This window comes from Pararge aegeria, chromosome 3 (assembly GCF_905163445.1).
Source record: "Pararge aegeria chromosome 3, ilParAegt1.1, whole genome shotgun sequence".
Classification (NCBI taxonomy): domain Eukaryota; kingdom Metazoa; phylum Arthropoda; class Insecta; order Lepidoptera; family Nymphalidae; genus Pararge; species Pararge aegeria.
Window position 1 is genome coordinate 3,791,775 of NC_053182.1, and position 12,234 is coordinate 3,804,008.

Genomic DNA, 12,234 nt, shown 5'->3' on the forward strand with positions numbered 1-12,234 from the left:
GCTGGATCTTGGCTGGCACACTATCGTGTGTCTTGATAGAAAAAACTCGTCCAAGAGATACCGCGCCGCCGCGCTGCCGTAGTATTGCGCCGTGCAAATCGTATGTTGCTATCCTTACAAAAGTTCAAAGTTTGTATTAAGCGAAAGCTTATATAAAAGTCCTATTATAATATATAGGATTACTTAATAACAATATAATAATAATTAATTTTTTATTTGGTAACTATGATCCATTTACGCTATAACAGAATAATAAAAAAAAAATAAAATTCATTACGTTAACGATTCTTCTTAGACCATACTGATAAATGTGGAGAAATAACTAAATCATTCATTCATTCATTCATTCATTCAAGGGGGCTTCTTGCATGACTACATAGCGATATTTTTACGATTACATTATCTATGCGTTAAAATCTTAGCAGGTGCATCAGATATGTGAAGCAACGTTACAGTGCAGTCCAGTGCAAGGCTGCATTACCCCGCTACCAATCTCTATAATTACCAGCCATAACTCGCACGATGGCGATGGTGCAATCTCGCCACAGGATACCGTCCCCCATAAAAGTTTGCTGCGAACCATTGAAATAAATTACCTTAAAGATGAGAACTTAGTCTCGTATGCGCACTGCTTAACCGATCAATGGGTCGAGCGCGAAATTCATTCTGAATACAAATAATAATATAATAAATATACTTTAATATATAAATACATATGATATATAAATAATAATATATAAGACAGCCGGTTGGCGCAGTGGGCAACGACCCTCCTTTCTGCGTCCAAAACCGTGGGTTCGATTACCACGACTAGAAAAATGTTTGTGCATGTTGACCACTATGAATGTTTTTTAGTTTCTGGGTGTTTATCTGTATATTATATTTATGTGTATTATATTCATAAAAAATTTAATCAGCTATGTACCCATAACACAATTTTATTATTATTTTATTTATTTATACTACGACAATACACACATCGCTATTTAGCCCCAAAGTAAGCGTAGCGTGTGGTATGGGTACTAAGGTGACTGATGAATATTTATATGAATGATATACATAAAAACACCCTGACATTGAAAAACATTCATGTTCATCACACAAACATTTTCCAGTTGTGGGTATCGAACCCACGGCCTTGGACTCAGAAAGCAGAATCGCTGCCTACTGCGCCAATCGACCGTCGAAAATATATCATAAAGAATTTTCCATATCATCCCGAATTTAGAAAACTGGCGTTGTCAAACCTCGTCCTGCGTGGTCACATGCCCCCCTGGTTATTATAGCTTACTTTTTGTTAAAGCCCACAAAGCTAAGACTATACAATGAAGCTATGTTACTTATTCCTCACTTGGAATGAACACCGTAACTTGGGCTATAAATAATAATAATAATAATAAATATACTACAACAATACACACATCGCCATCCAGCCCCAAAGTAAGCGTAGCTTGTGTTATGGGTACTACGATGACAGATGAATATTTTTATGAATAACATACATAAATACTTATAATATACATATAAACACCCAGACACTGGAAAACTTTCATTTTCATCAAACAAACATTTTCCAGTTGTGGGAATCGAACCCACGGCCTTGGACTCAGAAAACAGGGTCGCTGCAAACTGCGCCAATCGGCCGTCGCTATGCTTGGAATATCGCTTTGTCTGGTTGGAGGCTTTGGCGGATGACGTCAAGCGAGCCGCGGAGACCCGTTGGACCCAAGAGGCACAAGACCATACTATTTAGCAGTGGAGGTCCATTGTTTGACATGAACATGATGATCAAGAAGACAAAAGACATTGCATAACTCTAACGACGGCTTTACAACGATCATTATAAAGGGGGCCTATGTATTTTTTTTTTTATATTAGTGTGGCGATAAATATGAAAAATTTAAAGACGTAAATATACTTACGGTAGCCTCACAATATATTTATAACAATATAGTATTTGTAAGGCAACATATTAGTCCTTATAAACAAAAAGTGGATATAAACAGTCGACTTACAAGAAATGGTCATAAATTAGTGACATCTGCATATCGTCTGCGAAAGGTGCAGAAGTCATTTGTGGGACTGAGTATACGCTTTTATAATATGATTCCTAAGGTGATTTTGGACCTACCAATGCATAAGTTTAAATAATGTGTTAAAACACATTTATTACAGCGAGGTTATTATATAATTGACGAATTTCTTAATGACAAGGTTGCTTGGAAGCATCCGGCTCCGCTTTCATCTCTCACAAGATAGAAAAATGAATTTTGAAATGTAAAATGTAAATTGTTAATGTTGGAAAAGAGCAACTGCTGAGTTTCTTGCCGGCTTCTTCTCGGTAGAATCTGCCTTCCGAACCGGTGGTAGAGTCACTACACACAGAGAGACTTGACGTTTCAAAAGTGCTTATATTAGGCCTACTTGAAATAAATGAATTTTGAATTTTGAATTTTTAGAATTAAGTGATATAGTAAAACCAGACACCGCATTGTTCGACCTGTTAGAAAAACAATAGCGTCATCCATCGCCACACGGTCCGATAGGCGGGGTCTGTTGTTGTGGAGCGACTGGCGAATGTATTACGCGGAATAGATTAACGCCTATCTAATCCGTACGTGAACTAAAAATATAAATAGGAATTCATGGAAATTAAGCTTCATTTGCTATACTCCGCGAAAATACGCTTGGTGTGATTTACAATTTCTTCAATCTCTATACGCCACACCAAACAGATCTTCGGCAATGTACTTATGTAAAATCTTGTCCCTAAAAGGTAAGCCCGCTACAATCTTAGACTGCAATATAAATAAAATAACTGGGACCGGATTCACGTCAAGTCACGTGCGCTTATTAGCATTTGAACAGCCTACGTAACGTGTGCAGTACGAAGCGTTTCAGTTTGCGACAAAGGCTTGTCTTTGAAGTGCCTTGGCAGCTGAAGAGTTGCCTACGTGTATCTTAAAACAACGCGCATCACCTCGTTGGTTTAGTAGTTAGCATGGTTGACTGCGGTTCATGAGCTCTGTGGTTCGATTTCCGGTTTGAACCAGAAACGGTGAGGCATTGAAGACGAGGCCGACTATTACATCGTAATCATTATGAAATTACATACATACATAATGAGATGGGCTTAGCCCGCAGACAATCACGCTGGCCCAGTGCGGATTGGTAGAGTTCTATTGCTTTTGCCATTAAAGAGATCTCTCAGCTGTGAGGGTTCCTCACCTTATGACGCTTTCCTCTACCGTGAAAAATAGTGATATTTAATGCTGTAAAACTCACATCGCTCTCAAAATTCAAATCAAACTTTGTTCCCCCGAAAGGAAGGCCGAAGTCTTATTCACTGGGCTATCACCGCTTTACTTAAACCGCTAGTCTGTGTTTGTTGGCGTATATTAGGCTTAATCACTGCCCGGATCTTGATAATACATTTTTTTTGCACATTAAAAAGTAAAGGATTCAGTTTTTTACATAATATAATCCGTGCATTTGAAACATTTTTTTCTATTTTTGAATATTTATTTATGTTAGTTTTCATTGTTTGTTTCTTACATAATAATCGGTATAAAAACCCGTGGTATACGAGTTTTCACGAGAAAAACCTGCATCTCGTAGGCATTTATATTTCTTAGTTTTGAATTCTTTCCTAGCTAGTATAGTATTTATATCTCTGTAACTACTTTTTTCTTTGGTGTACAATAAAAGCGTATTCATTCATTCATATTCCGGAAAACTTTACTTGGATGGATTGAAGTTGGGTTTTGGAGACGTTGGCGCATTTACTATTTCTGAAGACTGTCCGTGCAACTTATGTTTTACTTTAGTTCGGCCCGTACGGTTTATGCATAAACCGTACATTTTTTCTTACCTGTCTAGATGGTCTTTTAACGAAAATACGGTTCTTATATAGTTAGACTTAGGGCTAAGCATACTTTACATTTAAAAGTAACGACTTTTAAGTGTAAAGTATGCTTAGCCCACCGTAGAGTACGAGTTCTGTATCTAGAACTGGGACGGTAGAAGGCTGATATAATAAATGTTTTCAAAATAAACAATAAAAACATACTCAATCGCATACTCAATCTACATTTGGTTTTTTATTGTGAAAACCTACTACACTGAAGTGTAATTAAAAGATTAACAATATTTGGAGATAGGTTCGGAAAAATTTAGTGGTTATTAAATAAGTGTCGCGGAATGAGTACGAAATATAACGATAATACCGATATACCTTTTTTTAGTTACCGTTAAATTATAAGTTTGAATTTTAAACTTAACTATACAAGTGCATTGAACTACAAATCACCGAAAATCACCGGCATAACGATTTAATGCGATTACACGAATTACCTCGCGTAACAGTTCTCGATTAGGATTACCACACCTCCGGGTTTGACCGGATCCGGATCCAGGCGCTTAGTTATCGGAAGCATTGCGGACGTTTAAATTGTTTTCCTAATTGCTATAAACCATAATACCATTATACCATTATCTACATTTATATAATCCTAGCTAATATTATAAATGCTAAAGTATGTTTGTTTGTTTGTCCTTCCTTAAAGCCCTAACTAAGCAATAAATCAACTCGATTTTTAGCGTATAGTTATTTTAAAAGTTCTTACGGAATTTGTGGAAAACCGTACTTAACGACGACGAAGAATGCGAGCACCAGCTAGTATTATAAAAATATTTATAAAGTATTAATTGACGGACCAAGTAAACTGCCTACGTGATGGTGAACTGACCACTTCGTACTGCATGCAAAGAACACATAGTGCCGCCTTGTGGCCATAAGGCACAGATGCTAGCCTCATGTGCGAGCAACACTGCTTTGCGGCAGAAATAAGCATAGTATTAGAACTTTCCCGGACGAGCTATGCGACAATAAGCTCTTTTAAAAATACATATTTTATATATGTTTAATTATATGTATCTTGTGTACTTTTTATCTTGTGCTATAAGGTTCTTAGCTCTAAAATACTATATTCTTCTAAAAATACCTACCTCTTACTAGAGAAGTGGCCTGTGCCCTGTAGTGTTACATCATTGTTAATTTTTTTTATTTACATACCCAGAGAGACATTACAGTTACACTATTCGTCTCGCCTGGCTACATTTATAACATACAATTGACAAAAACACACGAAAAATATAACATATAAAATACATAAATTACTTTTTCCAAACATTAAATTGATTTGTTCTGGGAGCTGTAACGATAGAGCGTGATAAAGTCCAGCCCCTAATTAGACTAAGATAAAGTACAGGGGAATCAAATTAGTTTCTATTTAATCTTTTTTTATTATCTGAATGGTCACCCTAAATACAGTTTTCAAATATGTAACGGATTTAGTTTTTCGTTTATCTAATTGTTGAATTTGCACTCTGAAGTCACTAAACATGACCGTAGCATACTAATGATGTTTATGGCCAAGCAGCTTTAAGTTGCACGCGCACTGGATACGAAAGTCTCGTGGTGACGGTTATATCTACAAATACCAATGACGCCTGTTACGTAACTCCGTAGTAGTAGAGCTTATTGGGACAGGACTCGACCGGGGAAGTGCTACCGCAGTGCTTATTTCGGCTGCAAAGCCTATCCGTTCATGTATCGGGGCCGGCTCTGCCAGTATCGTCTCGAGTTAAACTACTTCTGAATACCTAAAAAAAGGAGCCTACCTACTCATAAATACCTAAAAAATAATTACGGTCGTTAGTAGCCAATAATTATATTTAAAGTGACGTTTTAAAAACACTTGATACGTTAACGAGGATTCGTTAACGCCCACAAAATTTTATCTAAACGTTTCATATAACAACGTATCAAGTGTTTTTAAAACGTCACTTTAAATATAATTATTGGCTACTAACGACCATACATTTTGAGTATTTCCCGCGCATTGCCTAAAAGGTACACAATTATAATATGACAATTTGATCGCACATCGCAGTGAAAATACGAGAAACATAAATACGATAGAGTAACCTAGGTCATACACACAATAACCTAGGTTGAAGGTACAATTTGGTAGTGTTATTGCATACGTATAGATACGTATAGATACGTAAGATATATTGAAAGAAATGCTATCTATGCAAAGCAGTTAGAGCAAAGTGTATTTATTATTTAAGAGTATTACATGCTTCAAATGTCTATGTATGTTTATACATTTATTTTTAACTAACTAACAGATAATATTACAGTCGAATACATACTTTTTGTTTGTTGATCTAATTTGTCGACCTTCTTGGCGTTATGTGTAACAGGATTTATTAATATTACACTGCCAGTGCTGGTTAAATAAGGAATAAAAGTTATTTGTTAGAATGCTCTGGACTCAGAAAATGTCTGCCCGATTTATTAAACCTTTTTTGTATTTGATAGTCCAATTTTTGAGTATGGCAGGCAGTCGGGCGAGTCGACACGGAAGTTATAGAAATCTAGGTAGGTATCCTCACCCGTAGGTCTATCGAGCAACATACCGTTTTTGATGTGTCCAAATCCCACATTATAACCTATCCGTTTCCCCCAACGGAGTTGTATGCGTCAGTAAAAAAAATGTAATAGACAGGCATAAGTAATATATATATATGCAGTGGGCGGAGACCTTCATATTAAAAGCCGTAATGCTCATATATGTGTATCGTTATGTCACGCTCGTGCGGGTGAACGCACTCCGCAAATATACTGTCACTGTTAAATAAATCTCGGCACTTATTTGCATATTGCGAATCCGCGCGGTTTGTTTTGTTCAATGTGTGAGGCATCTTCGCCGCGGCAGAGTGGTTAATGAATATAAGGCACAGTCATTTTGTTTGTTTTGTTTTTGGCTTTATGCGTCCTTTGTTTAAATGTGGGCATTGGGTTATTTTTAGATTTTTTTAAAAGAAAAAATAAAGTTGCTCGCATATCGGCTAAAGGCAAGGCTCGAACATCGCGCTCAGGCTGTATCATCGGTTATTTTTGCATAACTACTCGGCCGTCATTTTCTTTTTTTTATATAACATCTATAAACATCATTATCATATCAACGGCTGCACGGGCCCCCTCCCACAATGAGAAGGGGTTAAGACCGTAGTCCACCACACCGGCCCAGTGGATTGGTGGACTCCCCACGCCTTTGAGAAAATTACGTAGAACTCTCTGGCACAGTGGCATCACAAAGAAACCTATGCATGATGATGCTACGTGATGTTTATCTTCACCGTTGAAGCAAGTGATATTTTCATATTTTAAGACGCACATTATTTAGAAAAGTTACGAGGTTGCGATTCGAACTCGGCCCCCCTGAAATGAAGTCAAAGTTCTACCTACTGGGCTTAAAGCGCTTCATCGCTTCATAACTAAGATTTACACATTATTATGTAACCGCAAATTATGTAAAAAAAGAAACAACTAAAATGGCTGACGGTAGTCTGGCTCCAGACTTAAATTTACAAGCGGCGGCCCAAGCACAAGCTTAGTGATTGGGTGAAATAATATTTGGAATTTTGTATGTCCCCGAGGTTTTACACTGACATATTTCACCATGAAGTCATTCCCGGCTGTCGGTGACCTCGGAAGGAAATCTGCCATCTATCAAAGAAACCCCAGTTAGTAGACTGTAACGCGCTTATACCAGAAACATTAAATAAGATAATTTGATAGAATTGCTATCTAGATAGGTACAATGTAACTGTAACTAGACAATAGAGTCGAGATAGATTATAACGCGTCATTTATATGGAGAGAGTTTCTCGACTAGAAGACATGATATTCGTAGGAATATAAAAACTTGCTTAGTGTGAACTGAACTTACGCAATGTAATATTTCCACCTTCTACGTTTAAATAATATATAAAACTGAATACTAAGTATATGACATATCCCTAGTAATTTTCTAAATTTTTCTCGTCACCAACATAAAAAGCTTGCAAAAAATATTTATTTGATGCTTTTTAGTTGTATAGCAAAGTCGGTTCTTTTTGTCATAATATTATATAGTACGTACAATTCTAAAAACTGTTGTATTTGTTGCAGATGACAGCGGCAGAGAAAAATTCAAATTAGAGCATGAGGTAAGTCTCAATTTGGTACTAGCTTTGTTTGATGCGATGTCTAAATATGGCACTCGCTAATGTGCGGTGAGTGGTGACTTGCTGAGTGGACGCTGGGAAAAGAGTGACATCGGTGTTCCTTTCATGTCTGAGCAAATATAACAAAGCGCCGAGCAAATAATAACATACCGTGGAGCAAAAAGTTTTAAAAGTTTAGTGATGTGAATTCTGTTAGTTTTTTAGAATCCGCACTCAAAGGATAAACCGGTACCCTATTACTAACACTCAGATGTCTGTCTCTCTGTCATCTGTACCTCATGAACCGTGATAGTCGGACTGTCGAAATTTTCACAGATTATGTTTCTGGCAAAGCGGCGATAGCCTAGTATGTAATGCTTCGGCTTTCATTACTCGGAGACCGAGTTCGAGACGCACACGCACCACTGACGTTTCGGAGTAATGTGCGTTTTTAATTTAAGCAATTTAAATATCACTACAATTAAAACGGCGAAGGGAAACATCGTGAGGAAACCTGCATGCCTGAGAGTACTACATATGGTTCTCAAAGGCGTGTGAAGTCTACCAATCCGCACTTGCGTTCTGAGAGGAGATCCGTGCCCTGTAGTGAGTCGGTAATGAGTTGATGATGAAGTTGTATGTATGTTGCATCTATAACAACAAATTGACAGCCGATTGGCGCAGTGGGTAGTGACCCTGCTTTATGAGTACAGGGCTGTGGGCTCGAATCCCAAAAATTGAAAATGTTTTGTGTGATGGACATGAATGTTTAGCAGAGGCTGGGTTTTTATATATATACAACGTGAAACGGAATTACGAAATACTATTTAAGTGTGCTTAATTAATCTTCTGATTTTAAATTTTTACACGGTGTTTCCCTATCTAAAATACCTATTTTAGATAGGGAAACACCGTGTAAAAATTTTAAATCAGAAGATTAATTCAAAAGATTCTCAGTGTATAGTAATAAATATTATTGTATTTATTGCAGGTATTAAATATTAACTTTTGTTTTGTTAGTTGATTAGTCTTTCTCTTTTATAGTTGTTATTCTCATGAATCTCATTGACTGTTACCAGTTTTGAAAAATAAAATACAAAAAACCTGAGCAGATCTGGCTGGCAAATCTGGCAGAATCCGTCCAGTCAGTTCCAGAATATAGGTACATATTGGAAGTTAATTTCGTTATCTTAAAATTAAAGCTACTAGGGTATACTTAATCTGGTATTCTTTTATGATGTAAGATTCATTTTGGGAGAAGCACAACACTATAAATAAGTCGTGACTATGCTCGCGAAGTGATCTTGAAAAATATGCGAAACTCTTTCAAGTTACTGCATTGTCCAACAATTCCTTTTCATATAAGGAGTTGTGTGGGTTTACGAGCTGAGTCGTTTTATCACTCTTTGCTTTGTCAATTTGTACAGATTAGATAATTGTCCATATTGCGATTCTAATCCCTAAGGGCGTTATGATCAGGGTGACCCACTTGTGTTATCTGGTAACTTATGATTTTGTAATTAAACAAACGTGTTGTTTGCTTTACAGTATCAGAACGCTGTTTTGTAATATTTGGCTTAATTTTAGGGTTTCCCGACCGCCTAGTTGAAATGTGAGCCTTAAAGATCTTTCGAGTGAAGAAACTCTATATTTTTATATAAACGCAATAGTTATGTAAACAGTATACTGTAAGCCATATAACTTATGTATCATATACATTTCGACGGCCGATTGGCGCAGTCTGCAGCGAACCTGCTTTCTGAGTTCAAGGCCGTGGGTTCGATTCCCACAACTGGTACATGTTTGTGTGATGAATGATGTTGTTTATTCTTCGAATTATGGAATATTTTCTAGATTAACGGACACCCATCTTGATAACATACTTTGCATTTGAAGAAGAAAAAACTGGTTTATAACCGTCGGTGTAGTACTTAAATATTTTAATTACTCGATGGCATTTTATTTTATTATTCCCGTCCATAAACTATGTATAAAAAATTATTCTTGAATACTGGATTAATCTATAATTCCAATGTTTCATTTTCGGCAGGATTAAAAAGTTATACTCTTTTACATTGTGTAGAGGGGAAATCGCAATAGGTTCACGAAGAGGGTAGGAAATCGTTGAGACTGTTAGTCTTAACGCGTGTGAACCCGCGAGGGCTCGTAATCGAAATTTATGATTCGACCACACACACAGAGGCCGCACCTTGGTCGGATCCGTGTAAGATACATAAAGATTTACTGCGTGTACCGCACCGTGTTTCAGCACAGAGTTCCGTTATGTTACAAGTCTTGTTTAATTTTTGATCAACATGTGATTGGCTTCTTCTCTATAAGAACCTGTTAAAATATTTAGATATATTGTTTTTAATGTGCAAGAGAGTGTGTCTTTTTCAACCCTGTGTGCATTTCGGTGTAATCAGTTTTTAAATTTATTATATTTCAAAAGTCTGTATCGATTTCGTTTCCTTGTTTCGACGTTGTATATCTAAGCACAGAACTCCCTCGTTTTTAGACTCGTGACGATTCTTGTTTACTTTTTATTATTTTGTATTTTAATTCTTTACCTGTATTCAGATTATTTTTGGATTTTGAAAGAGATCTATTTATTAAACCTGGATAAATTTGGGTGTATAATGGCTTATACTGATCTAATTTCAATTTTATCTAAATAGGCTTATTTTCGCCCAAAAATTACTTAAAATATTGAAAGTACGAATTTTACTTAGCATGTTGTTTAACAGCTGCGGTTGGCGCAGTGGGCATGGACCCTGCTTTCTGCGTCCAAGGCCGTGGGTTCGATTGCCACAACTGGAAAAAAATGATTGTGTGATGAACATGTATGCTTTTCAGTGTCTGGATCTGGATCTGCATATTATGAGTGTTATTTATGTATATTATAAATGTTATTATATGTGTATTATATTTATAAAAAAATAATCATCTGAGCACCCATACTTTGGGGTTAGATGGCGATGTGTGTATTGTTTTAGTATATTTATTTATTTATTACTTTATCACCTATACAACAATTGTACTATTCAAATAGAAAAAAAATCTTTTAGAAGTCATTATACTTTAGATAATTAGATTTACTTTAAACCTACTTACCGTAGGCCTTTTTCAAGACTAAAGATTACAATCGTTACCTTGTGCATGGCCACATTGCCAGTCATTGCATTTCAATGATATCTTTATCATCTTTTCTACTCATAAAAATTATGGATGTTCTCCAAATCAAATGGGATCACTGAGATTACTACTGATAAAGTCACTTCTCGGGATGGTTTCACAATTATTGGTGTCATAACAGACCCATAATTTTTTTCCTAAACATTTAGCTTATAACATTAGAATAATTTAATTTATGGCTTATTATAAAAAGATTTCAAGTTTTTCAATCTAAAATAGTTGAGTTTCAGGCTATTGTAAAAAAATATTACATTAGTAATTCTGTATTAAAATTAATAAAATACTATTTTTTTATAATTTAAATCTATATAATATAACTAGCTGTTGCCCGCGACTTCGTCTGCGTTAGATTTTGTTTTTAAAGTATTCAGTATCGCTAAGCCTTAAATGAGTACAGTAGTATATACTCGTATATATATAACATGTGACTCTCAATAAATTATAGACAAATAATTTGCAATAAAATAAAATTGCGACTATAATTAAAGATCTAAGCTATCCTATCTCTTAAGTTGGACCAGACTGCTCACGGTGTGCCAATTTAATTTAAAATCGGTTAAGTAGTTTAGGAGTCCATCGCGGACAAACATCGTGACAGGAGATTTATATATATTAAGATTAAGCTGAAGAGTTTGTTTGGTTGAAGGCGCCTATCTTAAAAACTACTCTTTTGAATTGAAAAAAATCTTTTTGTGTTAGATAGTGCATTTATTGAGGAAGGCTATATAACATCACGCTACAACCAATAATCAGGAACGAAATTAATGATGAATGTGTTAATGATGAAAATGATGTATTCCGGAGTTGTTCTTATTTCAAAGTTCTAAAAAAGAATTTATATAAGTATATAAATACTTAAAAGTAGACTGATACGCGGACGGTGGAGGAAGTTATTATAAAAATATTTTGTTAATTAATTAACTGAAATCAAAGCCATACTTAAATCAATGTCAGGAATGCACGAACTTGTATAACCCATTG

At 35.8% G+C, this 12,234-nt stretch overlaps 1 protein-coding gene across 2 annotated transcripts in view; it reads left to right on the plus strand.

Moving 5' to 3' along the window:
• The window catches only part of LOC120636568 (protein spire), a 223,195-nt gene that overhangs the window by 54,070 nt on the left and 156,891 nt on the right, over positions 1-12,234 (plus strand). For both annotated transcript variants that reach the window (XM_039908105.1, XM_039908113.1), the window contains exon 2: positions 8,024-8,061. In XM_039908105.1, coding sequence (XP_039764039.1) covers positions 8,024-8,061 — 38 coding nt within the window. The remainder of the gene's footprint in view (positions 1-8,023; positions 8,062-12,234) is intronic.